The sequence below is a fragment of the Thamnophis sirtalis genome, unplaced genomic scaffold (genome assembly GCF_051295495.1).
Source record: "Thamnophis sirtalis isolate CommonGarterSnake01/CBP01778 unplaced genomic scaffold, rThaSir2_p1.2 scaffold_11, whole genome shotgun sequence".
Lineage (NCBI taxonomy): Eukaryota > Metazoa > Chordata > Lepidosauria > Squamata > Natricidae > Thamnophis > Thamnophis sirtalis.
The window spans coordinates 37844380-37869847 of record NW_028261391.1 but is presented as its reverse complement, the minus strand read 5'-3'; the positions used below and the strand labels follow the sequence as shown (position 1 = coordinate 37869847).

Genomic DNA, 25468 nt, shown 5'->3' with positions numbered 1-25468 from the left:
GAGTGGTATTTCTTCTTGCATTTGTTAATGGAAGCAGGTGGATCTTAATTCCAAGATATCTTGTTTTCCCCACTTTCCCAATTGCATTGAATCGGCTACCATTTTCTTTTTGTCTGACTCTAGGCAAATCACCATTGAAGAAGGGGAACAGAGAGCTAAAGAACTGAATGTAATGTTTATTGAAACAAGTGCAAAAACAGGATACAATGTAAAACAGGTAATACATGCTTATTCTTGGGTACACATAAGAGATTGCATTTTTCATACATGAGAAAGGATACATAACAAGGGGAGAGAATATACAGACAGCTGGTTATTCTGTTGGCAAAAACTGTTATATAGCAAATAAGGCCTTCATGGCCTGAGCTTTTTCAGGATGCCATCACGTAATAGCCTTTATACAAAAATCATTTTTATTTAATTCATCCCTGGTTTCCAATCAGTTGGCTCTCCAGGCATATTACTTGATATTCTAGAAATTGAAATGATACTTTCTGGAAATATGTGGCTTTCACTGCTCAGTGGAAAGGCTTTCCCTGTGATACTAATCTGAAGAGCACTCATTTTTGTAACCTTCAGCTAACATACTAGGAAGACAGTTTGGGGTTCTTTTATGAATGTCACATGAACAGTATTATTGCTAATTTCAATTTTATTTTGGATGCAAAGTCCTGATTGTTTTTTCTCTTGTTTAATCTTATCTCCCATTGGCCTTGGTTTCTCCAGCTCTTCCGACGTGTTGCATCAGCCCTACCAGGGATGGAGAGTGTTCAAGAGAAGAGTAAAGAAGGGAGTATCCTTTATTAATTAAGAACAGCAGTTTCACAAAGGGAATTTCCCATTTAGGAACTCAGAGCCAATTCAAATGAATAAGAAATGGGATGTTTAAAGTGGCAAGTAAGTTAGCTTGTGGAAATGTCTGTATGTTGTCTTATATGTAACATGTACTATATATATGTTACATATCTTCCTCCAAATGAATTTAAGCTTGAAGATATTTCCTCTGCTGTTCCATTGACAATCTCCTCTCCCCCAATTATCAATGACTGGAATAGGGGAAATATTATTTGTTTCTTTATTTAGAAAAAAATGTATATGGCTTTGCAACTTAAGCAAACAACTCAGAGAGGCAACTCACAGTTGATAAGCTAACGTAAAAGCAGAACCGAAAAGTATAATTTCTCTAAAAGTAGTTGTAACATAATACAAAGTCTGAGGCATCTTTAAAGCAAGCCATATTCTCTAAAATTATATGTTGCGCTTCTCTTAACAGCTTTGCACTAACATGTGAGGTAACAGCCAGGTCTTCACATCCTTTCACAAGGCTGGCAAAATTTGGGCAAAACAGACCTTGGAGGAAGGCTGGGCAGGTGCTACCACAGAAGAATGCATGTCAATTGGATCACACAACATGGTACTGTTCCACAGAATCCATCTGGAGCCATGACTATCTTGTTGAATCTATTGGAGCAGCAAGAAATATTTTAACTATTAAGTTAATATAATCCAATATGTAAAGAGTGAAATAATTAACAGTATCACCCAAAATAATACAAATATCCAAGTTTTCTAAAGCTCAAAAAAAATGAAGACTATTAGGTGTAATCTAAAGTCTGTCATGGGCAATATACTGTATCCTTTAGACTGACAATGCAGAAGTTAAAAGAAATACAAATTGTTATATCAAGCCTGAGAAATAATTTGGTTAATGCATTAAATATAATATAATTAAACCACGTTTTATAGCCTAGAAAATTGATTTAGGCCATTTGTAATACAGATAATCTTGACTTATGACCACAATTGAGCCCAAAATTTTAGTTGCTAAGCAAGGCAATTGTTGAGCCCCGTTTTACATCCGTTTTTGCCACAGTTGTTCAAGTGAATCACTGCAATTGTTAAGTGAATTATGTGGTTGTTAATTGAATCTGATTTCCCCCATTGATTTTACTTGTTAGAAGCCAGCTGGGAAGGTTACATGACCTCAAGACAGAGTAATTGTGATAAATAAATGCCAGTTGCCAAGAGCCTGAATTTTGATCATGTGATCATGGGAATGTTGCTGTGGTTGTGTGAAAACCAGTCAAAAGTCACTTTTTACAGTGCCATTGTAACTTTGAACAGTCACTAAGCAAATAGTTGTAGGTCAAGGACTACTGTAGTGCCTCAATACAAACTTAGCACTCCTAGAACTTTCTTTAGTTTACATCAAAATTAAAATTGGGATGATACTGATGTTTTTAATTTAAAGTAGTTCTTATTGGTTGGGGTGAAGGACTTGAAAGTGAGAAATATATCAGGCTGATTATAATTATCATTACCTACAAAAGTAAATTTTGCACTTTCCTTTGTCTCTCCTTTTATGTTCAGTCAACATAGAATATAGAAGGGACAACGAGCGAACATATAAGAATTCACTCATTTAGAATTCAGCATTTCTTGGTGAAAAACTTTTGGTGCTTATTATTTTAGGGAAATATAACTTTCTATATATTTTAATGTAAGCATATATTAAGAAAAATGCTATTTAAGTTCAAACATTTTAGTTTAATTTGAGATCACTGTATAGTGTCAAAAGGCAACTGTTTTGAAAAGTGTCGGAAATCCATCTTTTAATTCTATATTTGTTTCAAATCCTTCAAGAATTGTAAATCGCTAGAATTTTTAATCACAGATGTGTAGAAAATGGTCCATGTTGTTTTGGCTTTTGTTTTCCTAGTGGGAAACACTTAATGTGCAAGCCAACAATTTTGTGTCTTGGTAACATCGAGCTTTGTATTGCGAGGTATCAAAAGGCAGATGAGGAATCAGCTAACTACTTCCTTCCTATTGTGAATTCCACAGACACACAAAATGACCTTGTTAAATTGAACTCAGAATCTCATTTCTCCCATTATGGGATGAATACACCAAAGGAAAGCATTAGCACAGAACAGTACTAATGAATATTGTTCAATTAACTGTTATTTATTTGAGATAAATGAAACCCAGCAATAATGACTTCCTTCTACCCCTGAGGCTGGCAGGAAATCAAGAATACACATGGGTAGTTGCCAACTAATGACAATTTATACCATGTTAACATTATTTCTGTAAGTTATGCAAGAGGACTATGTAAATCCTCTTTCTCCCCAAATTGCTGATCTCAACAAATAAATGTGATTTAGAAATTAACTTGAACAGACTCTAATGAACACTACTTTAAAAGAGTGTTAAAAACATTTTATTTCAGCATTCCTGTCAGACTTAGTTTATTTAGTGATAACAAATGTGAGTTATAGTTCCTTTGTTGACATTATGTCATGCCTTCACTTTGTAAAAGTAGTCAGACACTTCAGTGGCTTCCAAATCAGATCTCCGCTAAATTTTAATGTTCAGTTTAGGAATTGTTTCCCCTTTTTCATTTCCATTTTACTTGCTTTCACAGCAATCACAAACATAATTTGAACTTTCCACAGTGTCTGCTGCTGGGTTATTTTCCTGAGGCATTCGTGCATATTTCACCTTCTTTTAATTATTGAAAAACCTAATCTTGTACAAATGAGATATCAGAAATTGAAAGTTTTCTGATCAAGTGTCAGCTCATTCATGTGTCTGTTACACAATGTGAATGATGTGCTTGGGATATTCTTTTTTCTCTCTGGGTTTTGCATGCCAATATTCAGATGATATACATCTTGCCAATTCAGTCCTTGTTAAATGAACTACAGGTAGTCCTCCCTTAACAACTGTTTGTTCAGCAACCTTTTGAAATTATAATCATGCTGCACAAAGGGACTTACAACCTATGTCCAGAGTTACAGCCATTGTAGCACTCCTGTATGGTCTTGTAATGAAAATGCAAGTGTTTGGCAATCTGCTCACTCTTAATGATCGACTGCAGGGATGTTGCAACTGCCCTCAGCTGCCTATCTTGTCTCCCCATCTTAGCTGCCCAACTGGCCCAACAGCATGCTCAAAGGTGCTGCGATCCTGGAGACCCAAGACTGCTTCCTATTTCATCATACCTGGAAGATCTTAGCTTGTTACAGTGCCCATAGCACACCACTTACCTTTGTGGTTTTCAGCAACAACAGAGGCCACAGTCAAGTTTTTGAAAGTTGCAGTTTTTGCATTTTCCACACAGTCTACTTTGTATTTACGGAAGAGAGGGAGATATACTGGGCCTAATTTTCATTTATCCAAAAAGCCTAAAAGCAACCTACACTACCAAATATTTCTTTGGGCAGAAAAAAGGCACATGTTTTAAGTCTCTGTAGCAAAAGAGAGCTGTGTCTGTCTTCTAGTCTAATTCCTACTTTTCCTTTTGGGAAAGGGTAGCTCACTTAGGTGGTGTAGCAATTTATGTTAGATATGTTAGCAGCACATAAAGAAAGCATGACCTGGACATTGCTAACAAAATATCTTCACTTGCATTGCTTTTTAAAGTGAGTATTTGTCCTCTAGGGTAATTCAGGAAGAAATTCCACCTGTTTTTTTTTTTAATAGGACCTATTTACATTTAGAGGAGGTGCACTGAATACCTACGGTATGTTCACTTTGAGTTCCAGGGATTTTTTCATTAGATGGATAGTGTCACAATTTAGGTCTCCTTTTATGCCCTGAGTTTTAACTATTACCACTCATTAACGGAATATCAGATGTAATAATTGGTTATATAATCTATTTCCTAACTTCATCATAATCGCCAACTGATTAGCAAAGGGCCAGTTCTAAAGAGGGAACAGGATAAATGGAAATGGCACTCTTGACATAAAGAAAAAGGTAACTGATTAGTCCATCTGAACTTTGCTATAAGCATTCTCAGCAGTGGTTTTTAATCAGAATTGTCTCTATAGTACATTTAAGGTGATTATAAGGCCAGACAGTGCTTATTCTTTCCCTTCAGAGTTGATGCTGCTGATTAATGCATCAACTTACAACAGTTTGCTTAGTGACCATTCATAGTTACAACAGCACTCCAAAGGCCATTTTTCACACTTTTGACCATTGCAGCATCCCCACAGTAACATAATTTAATACAATACAATAGCAGAGTTGGAAGGGACCTTGGAAGTCTTCTAGTCCAACCCCCTGTCTAGGCAGGAAACCCTATACCATTTCAGACAAATGGCTATCCAACATCTTCTTAAAGACTTCCAGTGTTGGGGCATTTACTACTTCCGGAGACAAGCTGTTCCACTGATTAATTGTTCTAACTGTCAGGAAATTTCTCCTCAGTTCTAAGTTGCTTCTCTCCTTGATTAGTTTCCACCCATTGCTTCTTGTTCTACCCTCAGGTGCCTTGGAGAATAGTTTGATTCCTTCTTCTTTGTGGCAACCCGAGATATTGGAAAACTGCTATCATGACTCCCCTAGTCCTTCTTTTCATTAAACTAGACATACCCAGTTCCTGCAACCATTCTTCATATGTTTTAGTCTCCAGTCCCCTAATCATCTTTGCTTCTCTTCTCTGCACTCTTTCTAGAGTCTCCACATCTTTTCTACATCGTGGCGACCAAAACTGAATGCAGTAATTTACATTCAGATGCTTGACAACTGTCTCGAATTTATGAGTTGCAATGTCCCAGGGTCATGTGATCACCTTTTGCAACCTTCTGTACAAGCAAAGTTAATGGGGAAACCAAATTCACTCAACAACCGTATTGCTACAGTGATTCACTTAACAAATGTGTCAATAAAAGTCGTAAAATGGGGGAAAACCCACTTAACAAATTTCTGACTTAGCAACATAAATTTTCAGCTCAGTTGTGGTCGTAAGTCAAGGACTACCTGTTTTTACTTACTGGAATATGTAACAAAATCTTATTCTCTCAAAGGATACAATTCTTATTTTATAATGACCAAAGGAATAACTTTTTTGCTTATCTCCCTTAACCTTTTTCTTCAGTGATAGACATTAAATTGGACAAACCACAGGAACCACCAGCGAGTGAAGGAGGATGTTCTTGTTAATGCAGAATGCAGGATCTGTCAGCTTCATTTGACACCACGCTTGTTGTGTTGCTTCCTATTGGTTAGCTTCCTCAAAATACAAATTGAGTTATTGGTTGGGGAGGATTTTTTTTCTCTCAATACTTCTCTTGGGTGGGGAGGCTCAACACAAATCAACAGCTGGCTCTAGCCTTTTCTTTTTTGTTTTATTTAGTTGTAATATAATGTACTTTATTAAAAATGCCAAAACAATTCAGAATTTTCCACAAGACACTTTAATCATGTGTATACAACTTTCAGCCATGGGGACTTTTATCCTTTTTGGGGCACCTTTTTTTTTTAAATTGTATATTTGTAAAAAATAAAAGTCAAGTCTCCATCAACTTGAGCTAAAATTTACAAAGAAAAACCCCAAGATTATACAGGCTGCCTAATTTCAAAGTTTAACATATTAGCTGTAGCTGCATCTTGTAGTAACCTTAATACTGATCAGTTCATTGAGCATTACCATTTATACACCAGAGACAGCATAGTCAATCCCTTTGCAACTGTTATAACATAGTGCAGGTCTCTGATTCTATAGCTATAAAGAGGAGGAAGAGCAAGCTATAAGTAAAATATAATTCATGACAGTGGCAGCATTTCTGCACAGTACACCCCGTTCTCAAAGAGAACATCTTGGCACACTCTCTGGTGCATATACCACTTCCTGAAACCTATTTTAATATCAGAATGGTTTAAAGTCTTCACTTATGTCACATAGTCCAGGTGTGTGACTTTTTAAAACTTTAATTGAAGCCCTAGAACAGTGGTTCCCAAACTTGGCAACTTTACGACTTGTGGACTTCAACTCCCAGAATTCTCCAGCCAGCTCTGCCAAGTTTGGGAACCACTGCCCTAGAACAAATGTATAATTGAATGTATATGGGAAACCAAGAACGCTCCTGTCTATTTACAAGCATCATTTGGATCAGGGAACTCTTGAGTTAGTCTTTATTCCCTGCATAAATCACTATAATCAGTAAGAGCGCCATTAAATTTATGTTGAAAACATGTATTTCTCCTTCCCACTCCCAAAATATCTTTATGCAATGCTTTCAATTGTTAAAAGTAGATTCTTCTAATGAAAACATCCAAACCAGTTGCCAAATTTCAAACAGGATTGTTAATTACTATAACGTCAAAAAAATTACCCTATAAGATCACCATTTTTAACCAACAGGACTATTCAAGGAGGTTTATTATTATGAGTGATAGTAATTTCTGCATGAACGAACAAAGGTTGAGAGAGAATAAATGGTCTGTCTCCATAAATTTACCTTGGCAATGACGAAGCGATAATGTATGTAATTTCGGTATACATGTGTATGCATGTCTCATAGTGACATAAAACATACATTAACACACACAGCTGTGTAGAGGTGTATGTATACACATCCAAGCACAATATAGATGCTTGGTTTCACCCACTATTACAGTTGAGAATGCAGCCAACAATCATTGTAAAAAAATATAGTTGCTGCAGTGTGTGGGTCTAGAAAGTCTTTGTTAATTGTTGGGGAAAAGTGTGATTTGTCAATGTCTTCAATAAACGAAACTCAGATACATGTGAACCTAGAAAAAAAAACTACACAAAGACATATCTCCAGATGTTGTCAATCAATGTGTGATAGTCCGTGTAGTCACATTCTGGATGCACTACAGAGAGAGTTACTTTCTGAGATCTCATTTTAGCTGTCACTTCAGTTAAAACTACAGAAAGTGTCACAGGGATGTTATAACAGATGTGAGTTTTTCTTTATGGAATAGTATTTCTCAATCTCAGTTCTGTACAGCCAAAGTATTTCAGTTATATGCTTTGGAAATTACTTCTGCTTGCTTGTAGTCTTACCCCATGCACAATTCAGTTTGTCTAATTGTAGCCAAAGCTATTGATTATCTGTCTCAAGTTTCTTTCCTTCTCAAACCCATTGACCTATTAATTTCCTTGCTGATTTCTCCTAGATATTGTTGTTTTTGTAAGTACCTCTCTGACTTCCCTGACTCATAGATTGCTTCATTCACTTACCACTAGCAGAGGCAGCTTATTACCTCCACTGCTTTTTTCACTTTATGTTTGTCACACTTGTTCTTTGCCTTGTCTTTAGAATTGGTTATAAAAACAACATTCAGGTTTTTAACAGGAAACTTAAGCGCTACCACATTTGATCAGCCATTCCAGATTCTATTTTAATGAGATGAAATGAAACAAGGTTTGAATGGTCACTTACCATTTTAGTTAGCTGAATGTTACAGTGACTTCTGCACTGCAAGTCTGCGGTAAATGCTGAAAACTGGCAACTAATCAGATCACACTTTTACTAGCAAGTAAGCAGTCGAATATACAGCAAGCCACTGGCCATAACCAGAGGTGAATTGCTCCTGGTTTGGCCAAACTGGTAGTGGAATTTGGCCACACCGCCAAACCACTTCCTTCTACGCCGCTGGGCAGCTGCCATTTTGGATTTTAGTGGCTGCGCGTGTGCAGTTCACTGTAAACTGTTCTGCGGATGCGTAAAGAACAATTTACATTAAATAGTGCATACGCACGAGCGAAGCAAGCACATATGCCTGACGTGGGCGCGGATTGCAAACCGGTAGAAAAACCAGCAGCAACCCACCCCTGGCCATAACCTACTATCACCTCGCTCCATTTGTGGTGAAAATTCCTTTCCAGTAAAAAAGACATCATTTCCTTCTCCAGGCATAATAATCCTATTTTTACCCCTTTACCCAGCCCTACTGCTTTTTGATTATTCTGGGTGACTAGATGCTGAGAAGCAAAATCAATCGGAATTCTCCTCCAATAACCATGTAGGCATCCTTATGCAAACTACCAGAATGAAGCATAGCTGTTTCTGCAATGCTGGTTGCAAAAAAAAAGTGGGGGGGGGACATTAATGGGAAGACAGGATTAAGTGGTATTGTCCAGTTGGTTTGAGGTGGTTATATTGGGTCTGACAATGCTCTTTTTGCATTTCACCATTAAAAATACCATTGTTTTAAAGCGAATAGATTATTTGAAGTGGTCCTTCAAATAATCTACTAAACAGATTGTCCCATCTTGTTTTCTGTCTCGGGGGTATTTTATGAAAAGAGAACCTTTTTAAAGGTAAAAGCAAATTACTGAAAACCTTTCAGCCTTGTGAGGTAGTTAAGACAAGAAGCACACCTAGATAAACAAATTAGAATTGTAAGATTATATTATCAGAATCTTGCAAATCTGCAAGTACATCTCTCCATTGTTAGCTTTACAGCCCAAGAAACTAGGGAGGAGGCTTTCTGAGTGTTTGCCCTGCCCACAATTCTGCTGGGGGCAGCCTAGCTGAACATTCACCTGGTTGTAACTCGTCCCCCTACCATTCCCATATACCACTGCAAAATGGGATTTAAAAATTAAAGGAAATCAAGTTAGTAATTTTAAAAAAAAAGCTGGCAGTCAGTGTAACTATAGGCATACTAGGCTAAATCCATATTGTAGGCATGAATTGACATACATGTAAATGAAAAATGACAATGAGTTAAAGATTTTCTAAAGATCTTAGATTTGACGCCTTGGCCAAAATATTTCTGCAAAGCATAGAAGTCGCAATCATATTAAATAAATGTCAGAGACATTGGAAAGCCTCTTCCAAACCTAAATAAATTTTACGTTTTTAGATATCTTACCAGAAGCATAAACATAAGCAATCCATAGCAAACATTGGAGTGAAGAGAACAACTTTTCTTAATATTATATCAAAAGAAACTGAACATTTTTAACTTAGGAAGAAAATTCAATTATAGTATTTTCTTTTATATATGTTAACCCATTACTCTCAAAAGATGTGAAAGAACCAATGTAGAAAGTATCAGTATTACACATTTCTAAGGAACTAGAAAAATCCAAAGATTTTTTTAAGGGACAAATTATAAAACCATGGTGTAATTTATTTTTCTTCTGAAAACTCAGCTGAACAGAAGAAGAGTAGAGATGAGGCATACATAACAATTTTGACACTAGGGCATAAGGCATCTTGAAGACACCTTGACCTCCCAATCACAATGTGTATCTGAAGTACATGAACTGACAATTTTTTTAAAAGGCAGTGTTTGCAAAATAAGGATGCAAACTCATCAGAAAGAGCAGTTCACCTGCTTCAACAATAATATCTAGCAACAATTATGCATAAGTATACACTTTCATCTTTGAATTATAAATGTCTATGTTCACAGAGATCCAGGTAATCAGTTCCTTTCCAATAAAAACACAAACAAGGGATTAATGACCTATATTGATATGAGGGAGAGTTTTGTTTAGAAGAGATGAAGAGGCTTGGTCTGGATTTTATTCCACTACAATTATATATAAAATGCAGAGTTCTGTGGGTAGAGGGGGGTGTCCAATATGTCTCCAATTCATATAAATACTGCACCTTGCTGAAATTTCAGATGTAATTATTCATAATTTACCAGAGATGAGAAATTCCAGACTGCTTCCTCACCCCAATGGCTAGGTCATATAACTGAAGTTTTTATAGTTTTGAGGCAAACATAACTTAAGAGTATCCCAACTATACACAACTAATATTTAAAACAATCCATGCAGACAAACCTAAGCACTGGTGTATTGGTTCACCTTCAAAGCAACACTCCAGCTGTCCATTCGTTTTAATTTATGTTTTGATGTGATGCTTTCATTACTCGTTCTGGTTTCACACAATGATTTATGAAGCACAAAAGTGGTTCAAGGTGTATTTCAAATATCTTCTATGAATGAAATTAGCACTAACTGACACCATGCCACATGTCTTTAAGAGGACAAGGAGGTGGGATTTAGTAAATTTCATACAATTAGAAGAGTAGAATTAGAGAAACTCTATTATTTTAATACATTTAGAATCTTCCCCCAAAGAAAAGCTTGCCTTAGCAAAAGTCAATGTGCAATACATTATTTCATTAATCATAACAGGAATATCCAAAAAAACAGTGTATCCTCCATCTCTTTTCTGCATGAAGAGTATTTTTTTTCTCCCAACATGGTATGTTTGCTATGTGCATCTTTAAACATACTACTGATATTTCCTGTTAAAGAAATAGACTTCAGATTCTATTTTAGCTTGATGTAAGAGTCTGTACTCGGAAGAAAAATAAGCTCATTCTCCACCTTCCAGCATATAACTATCCAACCATTTGGCCTTGTTCATGAGACTTTTGCTCAAGTTTAAAGAAGTATTCGCCAAGCAAATATCTTCCAGGTAGTCAAGACTGCAATTTTCATAACCCTTGGCATTGTCCATACTTGCAAGATGTAAGGGATTAGGACAACGTATTGGTATTTGGAGGACACCAAGATGGATCATTGTGCTCATAGACAAGCCTTTATTATCAAAATGATAAGGCTGGAAGGCAAAACTTTTACAGAACTGGAGGCAAGGGATGTGTTTAGCCTGAAGATGTAAGACAGTATGGCGGCATATTAATAGCTGTTTGGGGTCACATGCAGCCTGTAAGCCACAGGTTGGACACACCTGATGTAGAAGACAGAATTGTATGGTTCAGAGTAGTTCCAGAAGATAGGTTTTTTTAAAAGGATTTAAATTATGAAGAGGCAAATTTTAATGGCAGGCTAAATTTCCTAAGCAGCTGGTCCACAATGGAACAGAATACCTCAGAGGTGGAGCCGCCTTCACAGGATTTTAAACAGGCTGGTTGGCCTATTAGGTTTGCCATAGTTATAGCTTTCTGAACCAGTGGAAGGGTGTTTGTGCCTTTCATACACCAACACAAATATTCAATTGATTATCTGTGGAATAGAAAGCTGAAAACATGGGCAGTGATATTATCTAGCTAAAATTCTTGGGAGTTGTTATTCCAAAACATTTGGCTGCAGAAGTTGCAGAAATGTGGTTCTGATAAATATGCACACAGATTAGCAACAGTAAATGCATGTAGATAAATCCCCAAAAGATTAGGGAGAAAGAGTGTCACCAAGCAGAATATTTACTTACTCAAAATTCTTAGCAAACATCATTGCAGGCATAAATATACCATTATTTCATCTCTTAGTATACTTTTTGTTTGTGAAAACAGCAATAAAATTCCCCAGCTGGACAATAAAGTTGCAGAATAAAAACTTAGTCTAATGGAACAGCAGTATTCCAGGAATTAAACTGACATCACAGCCTGATACATAAAACTGCAATATTTGCAAAGTGACACACAAGTGGAAGAATCACTGTCAAATATTTAAAATTTGGGGGTTCTGCCCTCTTTGGGCCATTTGCATTAACTAAAGAAATTCAACCAAAACATAAAACTGAAATTCAACACAGCTGAGCTGAAAATCAAAGAAGAGTTTTTATAGCCTTCCCCAGAGCAATTTATAGAAATTACACAATGGATTGTCTCCCACTGAATTGATAGTTGAGAAAAAAAACGAACTATCGTATATAGACAAAAGATGAAGAAGAGACAGTCTCATTGAGACCACCTTTTATTGGAATTAGTATATAATTGAACTTAGCTTTATTTATTTATTAATTTTATTGACCGCCCATCTTACCATGGCATAGATAACTCTGGGTAGCTTACAATATTAAAAAGATAAAACTATATGAATACTCCAAAAATATAAAAATACAAAATACAATACCTAAAAGATGGGGAGGGAGGGAGTAGGATGAGTGGTGGGGGAGATGGGATCTGATATTATCTACCACTCCCAAGATGAAGCTCCTCCTTTGGAGTCCCAAGCCAACTGGGAGAGCAAAGTATTTAAGCTCCTGGTTATAAATGACAATAAAGGTAATTTCTCTTAAATATATAAATACATCAGAGCTTATTTTTTTAACAGAAGCAGCAGAATCTCCATGCAAATGTTCTTAGCACCATTAACAAATCCTTAAAAAAAATTAAAATGCTGTCTTCAACTGACAAATACATATTGGGCGAATAAAACTATGGGGAATAGTTTCCTATTGCAATAGAAAAATATTTTTATTTACCGTATTTTTCAGAGTATAAGAAGCATCCAGGTTTTGAAGAGGCAAATTAAAAAAAATGTTTTTGCACTCTGCAGACCTCTCAAAAACAGCCCGTTTTTTGCAAAAAGGGGCCTAGTTTTTTTTTTAAAGGGCATGAATAGCCTTTAGGAGGCTTGTATGTAGAGTGGTCCTGAGGGGGGCAAAAATGAGCAAAAAAATGGCCCGTTATTTGTTCATTTCTGCCCTCCCCTACAAGGCTCCAAAAGGCTATGCACAGCCATTTTGGTGAAGGGGGCAGGGTTTCGGGAGGCAAAAAAAATGCTGTATTCAGTGTGAGACGCACCCAGATTTTCAGCCTCTTTTTTGAGGGAAAAGGGTGCATCTTATACTCTGAAAAATACGGTACTTTTATTCCAGCAATTATTTAAATACAAGAACAGACAACATATATATCTTTTATAAGATGCTATTCCCAGATATCTGTGCCTTGTAATTCTGTTTTTGTAAATTCACATTAAAATATATAAAAGGTATTTTTACTGCTACATATAAAACACATATAATCTAGCATTTCTCAAACCTGAAGGGCTCTTTTTAAATCCAACATCTGGCAGTAGACAGATTTTTTAATGTTGGTTGTTGTGATATATTTTTTTACATGCTGCAATTTGAAACTGTTCCAGGAATTAATGTTTATATCCTATAACAAATTAAATTCTACAACATCACTGTTGCTTCCTTTCAGTCTCCCTCCCCAATTGCAGTTTAGAAACTAATACAAAAAAAATGTACAGTAACTCCTGTTAAAATACATCTTTTAATCCTATAGAATTTTGTAGCAAGTCATAAGACTTTCACAAGCAAAAATAACCCTAATTAAAAATGCACTCTAAACAATGTATTCACATTCTATTTAAACAAAATGTAACTGAGAATATCAGAGATATGTTAGGCAAATATATCTTTATTTGTAGACATAAATAATAATATAAAAACGTGTGGGTTCTACACCTTTGCACCTTGTTCAAGGACAATGTGGGCCATGGGCCTCATGGCAAGCAGAGTACTCAAGATTTATTTACCACTTTTATTCTGGACTAGCTGTACCTGGCCACGCGTTGCTGTGACCCAGTCTGGTTAAATGGAAAAGAAAAACAAGAGAAAATGCAAGTTTCTAATATGTTTAATTTCACAATGCTTCTGGGTATACAATATTTTTTGTTGTTCCATTGTCTGTGCAGATATAGAGATTGTCTGGTTTGCCAACTCTAGAACACGCAACATATAATTGTCCATGTGAGAAACAATTTTCAATTGCTGGACTGGGCACATTTACCAGCAGCATGCGAAGAAAGAAACATTCCCAGGGTGGTTCCTGGCAAATACATATTGGGCGAATAAAACAACGCCAGGGTCATGTTGTTGTTAGCAGCTGCAAGGTTCGTGAGGGTTTTGCCCACCTGGCAGGCCCTGCCATTCATTGCACCGGCCACGGCTCCCCCGGCAGAGGTGGCCCTCGCATGGAAGTAAGCCACAGTGGCCCCTGCAAGAGCCGCCATGGAGGACGCTCCTGCAGGCCCCGGCCTGACACCCTCCGCCACTGAGTCAGGCTGCTGCTGTGGCTGCTGCTGCATTGGGGCCAGCAGGAGGAAGGCCCAACACCAACGACACCGACGGCTCCCTCAGACGCTGCCCTGGCTGGGCTGAGGAGGAAAGGAGGAGGCTGCCGCCCCGACCTGGCTTCCTTCAGTGGGGGCAAGAGGAGGCGGCCGGTGTCCCCTGAGGAAGAGGAAGGAGCCACCCCTGGCGAGGCCTTAGCTGGCTCATTGTGAGGGGGGGCGGAAAATGCGCACAGCCGGCCTGGCCAAGGAGATGCTCCGCCTCCTCTGAAGCTCCACTGGGCTGGGCGAGGGAAGGCCGGCTTAAGGGTGGGGGGAGGCAGCTGAGGGATGGCGCAGGCGCTGCCCCACCACAGACAGCAAAGGCCTGGTGGGAGGGGAGGGGAGAGAGGGGAGGAGGAGGCCAAAGGGCTTCGGCTCCCCTTGGCAGAAATGGCTGAAGCTTGTTGGAGGGGCAGAAAGGGGAAAGGGTGCAGGTGCAACCCAGCCACACATATAAAGGGACCGTCGGGACGAAGCTGGAGAGAGGCCGAACTGTTCCGAATATACTATACTCACAAAATGAACGCTATGGTAAACGACACAGCTCAATTCCAACGCAATGTCACATGAAATAATTAAATCAAAATGAAAATAATCAAATCTATGAAAATTCAATATAACAATGCAATCGGAAACATTGAAATGGAATCGTGAAATATTAGGTATAGTGTGTGTTGCTTTTACGTACAACAGATGGCGCTGGTTTTCAAAAAAGCATATTTTACCTGTCACAGGTGTGACATCTATATAATATAGGTATATAAAAACACGCTCGTATTCGAATGCAACGTTGTGTCAAAATTTCAAAGCAATCAGTGAAGAACCTTCAGAGATTTAAGATTTTGAACAAACAAACATTTACATATTTATTTATATAGATTTGGCAAAAAGTTTATTAAATAAAAGCAAGAGAGCACAACTTCATTCCTAAGCTCAAACATAGTTTAGAGGCATGGCCCTGACGTTCCATTTGCAAGTCACCTAATGTACAAAAAGCTATTTCTAGGTCTATACTTGGGAGCAAATCGTGAAGTTATTAATACTGAACAGATTTTTGTGGGGTATACATAAATATTAGGGACCAATTCATACAATTTAAGAAAAACATTTTAATAGAACTTGGTCTTTAGTAACAAGTACAGGACAGAAGAGATGTACATTAAGCATTCAAAACAACAATTAAATGTGTTTTCTGTGTACATATCACTTTTGGGAAATGAAACTCATCAAGAAAAAGTATCAAGTCCAGCTTGTGACAGACTAAAAAAATTCTAAGTTACCTATTTCTGCTGTAAAAAGTATGGCATATAAAATACAATGTTAAACAAGAATATGACTGAGAACAGTTACATCTTGTTTGATAGAGAACCACAGGTACGCAGTTCTAATGGCTTCTCTTGAACACTGAACATTCTACAGGAGAAGCATCTTTCAAGAGCTGATGGAATGACACCTCTGAAAGCACTAATAGAAGTTTTAAATCTATTAAAATATAATATTCTCAGAAGGTAGCATGTTACATTTTAGTAGATTTACAAACTTGGCACACTCTTTCCATGAAGATGCTATATAAATTAACATTTGCTAAGAATTTCGTAATCCAACCAAATGCTTATCAGAAAAGAATAGGGAAGTGCCCATCAGAAGCAGAGTTTAAATACTGAAATAACAACATCACAGAAGGAAGGAAGGAAGGAAGGAAGGAAGGAAGGAAGGAAGGAAGGAAGGAAGGTTTGAGATTTTCTAATCTTGTGTACCAATTATTCAGTCAATTTTTAGAAGCAAAACAACACATATCAAGTGATAGGGTAGCCACACTGCTAGGCATTGCACAGAATATTGGAAATAGTTACCTATTTCTTTTTCTTTTTTAGAAGCCATATTACTAGTGTTACAATAGTATATTCTACCCATTACAGAGTGCTATAAAACTTTTTAGAGAATGAAAGAATAAAATAAATTGAATAGATCACAAGCATTTCAGATGAGAAGAATATTGGAAGGAAAACAGAAGCAAAAGAATTTGAATCTAGGAATATCTTGACATGATCCTTTTCATTTTGAGACGTTTGCGTAACAAGGATTCTCCTTTTTTAAAGAAGAAAATTACCTACAACAATGAGAATGGGAAGCAGAAAAGAGGACACACTTTGCTAGGCTACATTTAAAAAATACTTCAGCAGAGCCTTTCTGGGAACAAGGAATAGAAAGTAAAAACTTCCCTGAGCAAGAGACTGAATATCCTCACCATTGCTCCAAGCCCCAAGTGTGCATCTTTTCCTAGCCAAGTTGCTATTTAAAACTCAAGTTATTTCTCTATTAAATTGCATGCCCCATCTACTCTTCCCATGGCCTCTTCTTTGCCACCTTATTCTCAGCCAATTTTTGCTAGCCATTTTTCCAAGTCATTAATGTCAGCACTACCCTCCTCTCCCTTGTTTCCTCTGGCACTACATTCAATAAATTCAACTTTCATGGGCAGCTGAGAGAAGTCGAACTCCTTTCCCTTCTTCCCAAGCTGAATGACAGATCCCGAGCTTGAACTATCCATGGTACTTGGGGCAGCAGAGAGGGTCACTCTTAAGGTATTACTGAAAAAAAAGAGAACAAACTTAGACAAATAAAATGGGTCTGTATAAAATCAACAATTGGCGTTGAGGGCAGGTTGTACAATCTTTAGAGAGAGATGTATGAAACTAGGCAACATGGGTAGAATCACAACTTCTCCTCAACCAAACTATTACCTGTTTTATTGTTTTTTTCCTCTTTAAAACTTAACTTTTAGGATAAAGGTTTGTTCTCCAAGCTTGTGGATTGGTTTCTGAACATTTCATTACCAATCTAAGTAACATCTTCAGTGGAGTTAAAGATGTTACCTAGCCTAGTAACGAAATGTTCAGAAACCAACCCGGAGCTCAGAGATCAAACCTTTACTCTCATTCTACACCTGAGCTACCGACGTTTGCTGCATAACTTTTACTTTAATTTATATATTTATTATTTTCATGTTTTGTTGGCTATCCTGTTTTTCAGAGTGTTTCTTTGTAAGTCACTCTGAGCTGCCCAAGAGAAAGCATGGCACAGAAATATATAAAACAGATGAATAATCCATCTTTGGGAAAAGGACCTAAATATTAGATCATAGATATTTATAGCCAAAGCACACAGAAATCTGGCAATAGTAAATCATACTTAAATTAAAGTTTCAATAATTGATCAAGTGTTTTAATTCTTCAATTGTACTTTAGGAAAAGGAGAACAAAGAGATATTTTCTTCTCAGCAACATCTTTGCAATTTGTTGTCAGTTCTGGTGATAACCAAAAATAAGATGATAATGATTCAAGGAATAGCTTTAAGAATTAACTTAAAGTTCAACAAAGGAAATCACCTTTTTTGTGTTACATTTGCTCAGAAATTTAATTTAAAAACACAAAACAAATAATGGCATTACTTTAAATGTTCCTTATTTTAATGGATGGGAGAGACTCAGGTACAGTATATATGTGGGAAAAAGGAGTATCCATTGTTATTTTTCAATGTGAACTATATAGTATGCATAAAACTATAATTTTCTATTCAGGTTATAAAAGAAATACATTTTTGTAAAATTGGATATTGTAGGTGCTAAATGTAGGAACTTAAGTTACACCCTCTCAGGAAGGAGACAGTGGCAAACCATTTCCAAAATCTTCTCAAAAACACTGCAGGGACCAGTTCAGGAGGTCTCCAGCAGTCAACAAAAAATCAATGGCAAGGGAGAGAGGGAGGGGGGAAACTGACATACTAAATCAAGAATAATTTGAATAATTTTTGAAAGCAATATTTTAAATATATACTCCAGCTAATAGACTTGATTAAATTAATATGTATGTTGCTATTTAAAACTCTAGCTGATCTCACTGGAAATTCTACAGGCAAAATCGGTTTTATTCTTCATTTGCTCGAAGTTACTTTCCGCTGTGCCTTCACAACATGAAAATAATTTTATCACTATTGGGCAGTAACCTTGCATATAACGAAAGATGTATTAAGGTTGACACCAATTAGCTGATTCTTTGAACTTACAGCTCTCTTTCCAGTTGCTGCTGTATGAGCTTAGAAGATTTTGCCATTGTAACATCTATGGAAAGAATAAGGGATAAACATATTAATACTGTGCTACAGATAATAATGGCTTTATATATTTGAAGGAACTTTCTAAAAGCTAATGACATTGCTAGGCCTCTGAACTCTAGGGGGTGCATTCCAAAGAAACTGGAGGGTAGTTAGTTTAATCTGAGTTATCATCAGGCAAGCTCATGAAGGCAAATCTCAGATAATTACAAAAAATGGGGAAAGTCACACAACTATTACTTCCAGACATCGTCATCACTCAGTTTCTAAAAAGGGCAGTTACTAAAACCTGAATTCACCACTGCAACACGATGGCGTGGTAAGTGGTTGGTGATATCCATCCAGATATGTAAATAATAGTTATATTTGTATCTGGCTAATTGGCTGAGTTCATAAACCACCATTAAAATAAACCATGATTTCCCATAACAGGATCCAAATTTTAGAAACAGATAAAAGTTGTTAGTTAGTTTACCAAATGTGCATTTATTCTATACCTTATAAAAGACATGGCAAAATACTGATCAGTATAAACATTTTAAATTATATGTCAGTGAAGTTCGGCTTATTTCAAAGATGAAAGGCTTTACCTTGTTTGTTGCAGGCTATTAAGAGGGGAGGTGCATTTTTCAGAATTGTGTTATCAGTCAGGAGCTGATATAGAAATTCTGCCACATCTTTCATCTCCCGTTGGAAAGCTACACTATCCACAACAAACACAACTGCCCTATACAAAAGAAATGCAGTGCATGATATTAATTTCAATGATATATCAGCAAAATAAACAACTCCCCCTCCACAATATGAAACTGCTTATAATCAGCATTTTTCCCTCTTAAGTGTTGATACTGTCAAAATTTGCTATCTTAATGTGAATTGTTTTGTTTTGAAAGTCTTCTCCAATTAGCTGGACAGAAAAGTTTAGGAAAAGAGAGGGAGCAAGAAATGAACAAAATCCAAGAGATAAGATGCACATATTTCATCACATTCTCCTATTTATTTACAGCAATCCTAAAAGTCTATACACCAGTAATGTCCTGAAAATGCTAATAGAACCATTCTTTTGAAACTTACCTAGCTGCAGCCTTGAACCTATCCAGGAACTGAAGCCTCAAGCTCTCATGGCCAGGAAGGTCAATTAAAGTCACATTCCTATTCTATAGGAAAAGCAATACATATTCATCATGGAGCAATTTTAGGCAGTATTTTGCTTAGGCTTATACATTTTTATTGTCTTCTATAATTATTTGAGTATTTCAAACAAGTAACAATCCTTTCACATATGTATACATATATACCACAATATGCAACATTTTCATGCTTACCTTGTCATTTTTTACTCTGTACAAGGCAGAACCATCAGTTATGGAAGTCTGAGTATTTCGGAAATTTCCTGTTAAGAGCTACGGAAATCAAAAGAAAGCAGGTAAAATTAAGTATTCTCAGTAAAATTACAGATCTAATGCTTTCAAAGACTTCAAAAGCAAGAAGAAATTAAAAGTGTTTAAGTTTAATCTTCCCATAACATGAAAAAAATCATAACAAAATATTAGTCTAAAAGATACAGTCTAAAAGAAATTATGAAAGAAACTTGCATACCCTAACAAACAGAAGAGTTTTTCCTGAGTCACACAGACCAGCCAGAAGCACTGCTGTCCGACTGCTCTTTCTTGCTTGGAAAACTTTCCAAAGTACTGAAAAAGACAAGCAATAAGTAAGCTATATGCATAAATAACATTGCTATCCATGAAAATATTTTGACTCATGCAATGTCTAAAACCAAAGCTACTTCACATTATATACAGAGAGTATACCGTAAGTTATAATTTTAAGTCATATGCGAGTTTTTTCCAAACCTGTAACTTTTTTCCTGTGTTATAAACAGTTGATCTGACAGAATAAGCAGGCAATTCACAATATTTATTTCCTGCAAAATTTATTTTTTACCACTTTCTGTACAGTCAAATCAGAAATACATGCACGCCAAACAAGCAAATATATTTGTTTAGAAACGAGCATTAGCCATTTATTTATCTTTTATTAATATGAGCCCTAATGAAGTTTACCAAAATCTATTCCGAACAAACAGTGGTTATCATTCAAACCAAGATAAGAACATTTTAAGAGAAGCACTGCAGAAATATAATGTTTAAGTTTATGTGTTCTTTTGAATATTCAAATTTTCTGTATAAGTGTGATCTGAAATATGATCTGTTCTCCATACTAGTTCTAAAACTAGATAAAGTGAACCCAATTAAACAAATTAATAAAAACATTACACTCATTCGTTTGAGAAAAATGACCCAAAGCTAAAATTTATGTGGCAAAAATATGTAAACTTCTAGAATTATTAATTCATTTGCAGGGGAAATTAGAGCCAGGTGTTTAAGGTGCAAGTATGGAGATTCTGCTTTATTTAAAAAATGGAATTATGGGTATTTAATATCAGTGTCTGACCTTCTCAACATAGGTATATGAAAGTGTGTCATGGCTTGAATAAAAGACTTTCCCAAGTCCTCCAAAAAACAGTTGTTGCTGCTCACTGGTCTTCAAAACATTACGAAACTATACAGTAGTTCACTGTCAAGCAGAAAGTGTACAAATGGTAGCAATTCAACACCGTTGTTACCCTCCCCAGGAATGGTCAACCAAACAGGATCACACCAAAAGCAATACATGTAATACTCTAGGACATCTCAAAAAACTTTAGGAGAACATCTAAAGAATTAAAGGCCTTTCTTGCATTGCTGAATGTCAATGTTTATGAGAATATTGAACAGCAATGATGTGTATGACAGGATTAAAAGGAGACCTACTCTCAAAAAAGACACTACTGCCCATCCACAATTTGCAAAAGATCAGATGGGTCATCCAGAAAGATGTTAAAAGAATGTTCGATAAATGGATGAGACCAAAATAGTACTTTCTGGCTTGACCGAAAAGCATTATGTTCAGAAAAATGCAAACACTGCATTCCAGTATAAGAACCTTATTCTGTGAAACAGGGTAGTGGCAATATCACAGGTTGGACCTACTTTGCTGCCCATAGGCCAGGGCAGATTGCCATCATTGATGAAGTTATGAATTCTGAATTGTAAGAACATATTCTAGTGCAAAATGTCATGGTATCTGTTTTTGAATTGAAGTTAAAGAAAAAAATAGTTGTGCAGGTTTAGTGTTAAGATTAGGAATGCAGGAAGACAATGACCCAAAATGCAAGTCAAATTACCAAAGAATGGTTAAAGCAAAGAAAATTAAATATTTTGGAATGTCCAGGTCAAAGTCCTGATCTTCATCCTGTATAGAAATATTGTGGAAGTGGGCAGTTCATGCAAGGAGGTCCGCCAACATCCCTTTGAAGCTGTTCTGTAAGAAGGAATGAGCTAAAATTTCTCCAAATCAACATGCAAAACTGATCAACATTTAGTTGCAGTTATTGATGCCTAAAGATGGTATATCAGTTAAGATTCACATATGAGATGTGGCATACTTTTGTCACACAAAGATATGTAGCTCTGGATCATTTTCAAATATACAGATATGTTTTTGACTCATTGAACTGGATTTATCTAGTTTTTTAGTGAAGAACAGATCACATTTTATATCATATCTACAGTATGTAGAAATAGAGAACATTCAAAAGGTTTACAAACTTTTAAGTACCATTGTAGTAGGATAGCAGTTCATTCAAAATAACATTAAACTCAATGATAAAATACGCTACTTTGCTAGAATTACAAATTACAATTATCTGGTCAGAAATCAGAGGCCTTTTCTCAATTAAATTTGCCTACAAGCTTCCTTTCTCCTGCACTTTCATCAAATACTATAAAACCCTCACGACAAAGTCCAAAGCAATTTTCACCAGCTTGTGGGTTGCCAGATGTGTTGTATCAGAATACTTATTTTCCCAGTCACTTTATTTTGAAAGTGGAAGACTGTTTGGAGTCAATTACCAGAATCGGGTGGGTGGATTGACAAGGAACATTGCTTTTGCAAAACTCCCCCAAATCTATAATCTATTAATAGCAGCCTTCAATGAAAAGAAGTAGTTCAAGTGTAATACATTTGTGAGTAATCTACTACTCCTACCAGACATTCCCCAAACATGGCATGATGTTTCTGTACAACCTAGGGCACTGGTTCCCAACGTGGGGCCCATGCCCCACAGGGGGGCAATTTAATTTTTAATGGGGGCAATTTGAGCCTTGTTTAAACCAACTTAATGGCCTTTCAGGCTTCCTCTGCATGAGTAGAGTTCACTCTTTGAGTATAGTAAGAATTATATGTGGGGGGGGGTAGGAATCAGGATTTTAGAGATGCTTAGATGGGGCATGGCCAAAAAAAGGTTGGGAACCATTGATTTAGGGCATATTTCTTAATAACCTATCCAGTTTCTCCTCTTCATCTCTAGCACAAGATCCACTGATGAACTTCACAAAAGCCCCACTGCCACCTACCTTCAAATAACCATGCCGTATACGACAGTCTTGCAATTGTGATTTAAAGGGACACGGAGCGACGAAAGGCTCCGGGGTCACTAGAACAGCCCAGCTCTCCTTCCATTCATTCCCCGCTTTCTGCGCCGCTCGAAAGCCACTGCCGAGCAGGGCCAAGGCGCGCTGAAACTCACCCAGAACTAAGACGACGAACACGGCCACCGCCACCGAGACCAGGAGCCGGACCTGCGCCACGTCCTGGTCCGGCAGGGGCGCATCTTGGGGAGGGGGAAATTCGTCGCGCTGGGGCGTCACTTTCACGCCGTTCATGCTGAGCCGCTCACCAGGCGTGACAGCTTCATACGTCTAATGTAGCGACGTGTCCAGCTATGGAATCGTCATCTTCCGGTTTCTACAGCAGGTGGTTGGTTATTGGAGCAGAGGATCATGCTCCAAGAGATTTATGGGAACTGTAGTTTACTCATCTGAGAGAGAGAGAGAGAGAGAGAGAGAGAGAGAGAGAGAGAGAGAGAGAGAGAGAGAGAGAGAGAGAGAGAGAGAGAGAGAGAGAGAGAGAGAGAGAGAGAGAGAGAGAGAGAGAGAGAGAGATTGCACTACAGCGCCCAGAATTCCTAGCGAAGAAACCTAGTGATACCGAGACGCGGAAACTTGTTCTAAATCTAAAGCAAGTGTCCCCAAACTTGGCAACTTTAAGACTTCAACTCCCAGAATTCTATGCTATGCTGAATTCTAGCTCTGCTGGCTGGAGAATTCTGGGAGTTGAAGTCCACAAGTCTTAAAGTTGCCAGGTTTGAAGACCCGTGATCTAAAGCATCCGTTTCTTGGGGGGGGGGGGATCATCAGAATTTTGTAAAAATCAGAATTTGGGAGATGTTCCACATTTAAACATTCGAAGATGATTTTATTAGCCCCTTTCATTCGGCATGGAAAGTGTTGCAGATTTATAAAAACTATAGAAGATGAAATGGGAAGCATTTAAAAATGCTTTGTTAGTGCAATTGATCAGTATCCATGCGATCTTGACTCTTGAAAAACTGGGGCGACATTAATATTTCTGCTCTGTCAGTCATCTCGTACTCCACTGGCAGAAGCTGACTGAAATGGTTATTAAATTTTGTTTCCAACACAATAATGGGAGAGTGTTTTTACTAAGTTCAGAACAAATTCTATGATGTAAACCCATACTATATTGCTACCACTGTCTGTTCAAACCTGAACTGAGTAATAATTTTATTTAAATAATCAAAGTGCTCTGAAGTGGTGACTTTGGGGTTCTTCAGAGCAGTTTTATCAGTCTGATGTTTTTTTAAAAATGCTTGGTGAGAAGTGAGGAGAAAAACATGACAATGTTTATCTCTAAAATGTATTGACTACAATGTTTTTCCAATATGCCATACACTATATAATATGCAATTAAAGGTAGAGCACTAATCCTACAATTTTTTTCCTTTATTTTTTTTTATAAGCAACTAGATGAAGAAATCTGAGGTAACCCCAAAACTTACTCAGGGTTTTAGGACATCTAAACTAATACAATATTTCCCATTTCTGGATTTTCTTGGGTGAAAACTGCTCCTGTTTAACTTTAACATGCAAACAAATGTAGATTCTAATCTGAGCTTGATTCCCAAGGAAGTGGTTAGGGTTCTCGGTGCTGTCAGTTTATCTACCTGTTTATGGGATCAGGGCTTGGATTGTAAAAGTGCCAGGGAGGCAATCTGTTGTTGGGGCCATGCAATAGTGTTGACCTCACTGAAAAAGAGGGGGGCACCATTGATACCTTAAAATCAAATGTCCATTTTTTGAGCATCTACAACACAGGTGTCAAACTCGATTGCATCATGTGACATCATGTGATGCATTGCGATGTTTTTTGCCTTTGCAGAGCTGAGGTGGGTGTGGCCTGAGCATGATACATTGGGCCCACTGGCTGTCAGTTTGATACCCCTGATACAAGCTATTTCTTCCTCAGAGTTAAATTAAACTCTGCTCTGTGACCTTAGTTATTTGATATTACCTTGGGCTGACTTTCACTGATGCTTGAAATTGACAAGACCTAAATTAGCTACATACTGAAGGCTTTCCCCTTCTAATTGCCTTACAGAACAGGTCAGGCAAACAGTCAGAACTAGCAATGTGTACCTGTTCATTCATTTGTAATCAATTTCTCTGTAATGAAAGTAAACACAAATACCTAATGTGTCCTCCCCCCCCCCCCCCACGTTTTTCCTCCTTTCCAATTTTTTCTTATTTCTTTTGCCTGTTCAAATACCTGGTAACATTAGTGCACCCCGT

At 37.1% G+C, this 25468-nt stretch overlaps 2 protein-coding genes across 3 annotated transcripts in view; one reads left to right on the top strand and one right to left on the bottom strand.

Annotated features, from left to right (window-relative positions):
* RAB6B (RAB6B, member RAS oncogene family) overlaps positions 1 to 7870 on the top strand; it is a 41545-nt gene extending 33675 nt beyond the window's left edge. Inside the window, exons 6-8 of the mRNA XM_014054013.2 lie at positions 124 to 217; positions 727 to 793; positions 5891 to 7870. Coding sequence (XP_013909488.1) covers positions 124 to 217; positions 727 to 793; positions 5891 to 5955 — 226 coding nt within the window. The 3' untranslated portion in view covers positions 5956 to 7870. The remainder of the gene's footprint in view (positions 1 to 123; positions 218 to 726; positions 794 to 5890) is intronic.
* SRPRB (SRP receptor subunit beta) lies at positions 157 to 23531 on the bottom strand. Of its 2 annotated transcripts, none has more exons than XM_087725557.1 (9): positions 23347 to 23531; positions 20313 to 20407; positions 20039 to 20116; positions 19788 to 19870; positions 19304 to 19440; positions 18666 to 18720; positions 13950 to 17190; positions 12608 to 12737; positions 157 to 1461 (listed from the first exon to the last, which is right to left on the bottom strand). In XM_087725557.1, exons 1-7 carry the CDS (start codon positions 23480 to 23482, stop codon positions 16974 to 16976), a joined length of 801 nt encoding a protein of 266 aa, XP_087581683.1. In that variant the 5' UTR covers positions 23483 to 23531; the 3' UTR covers positions 157 to 1461; positions 12608 to 12737; positions 13950 to 16973. The 2 variants fall into 2 exon arrangements, with proteins under 2 accessions (XP_087581683.1, XP_013909490.1); XM_014054015.2 differs by having other exon boundaries at positions 14021 to 17190.
* Positions 23532 to 25468: the final 1937 nt, after the last annotated feature.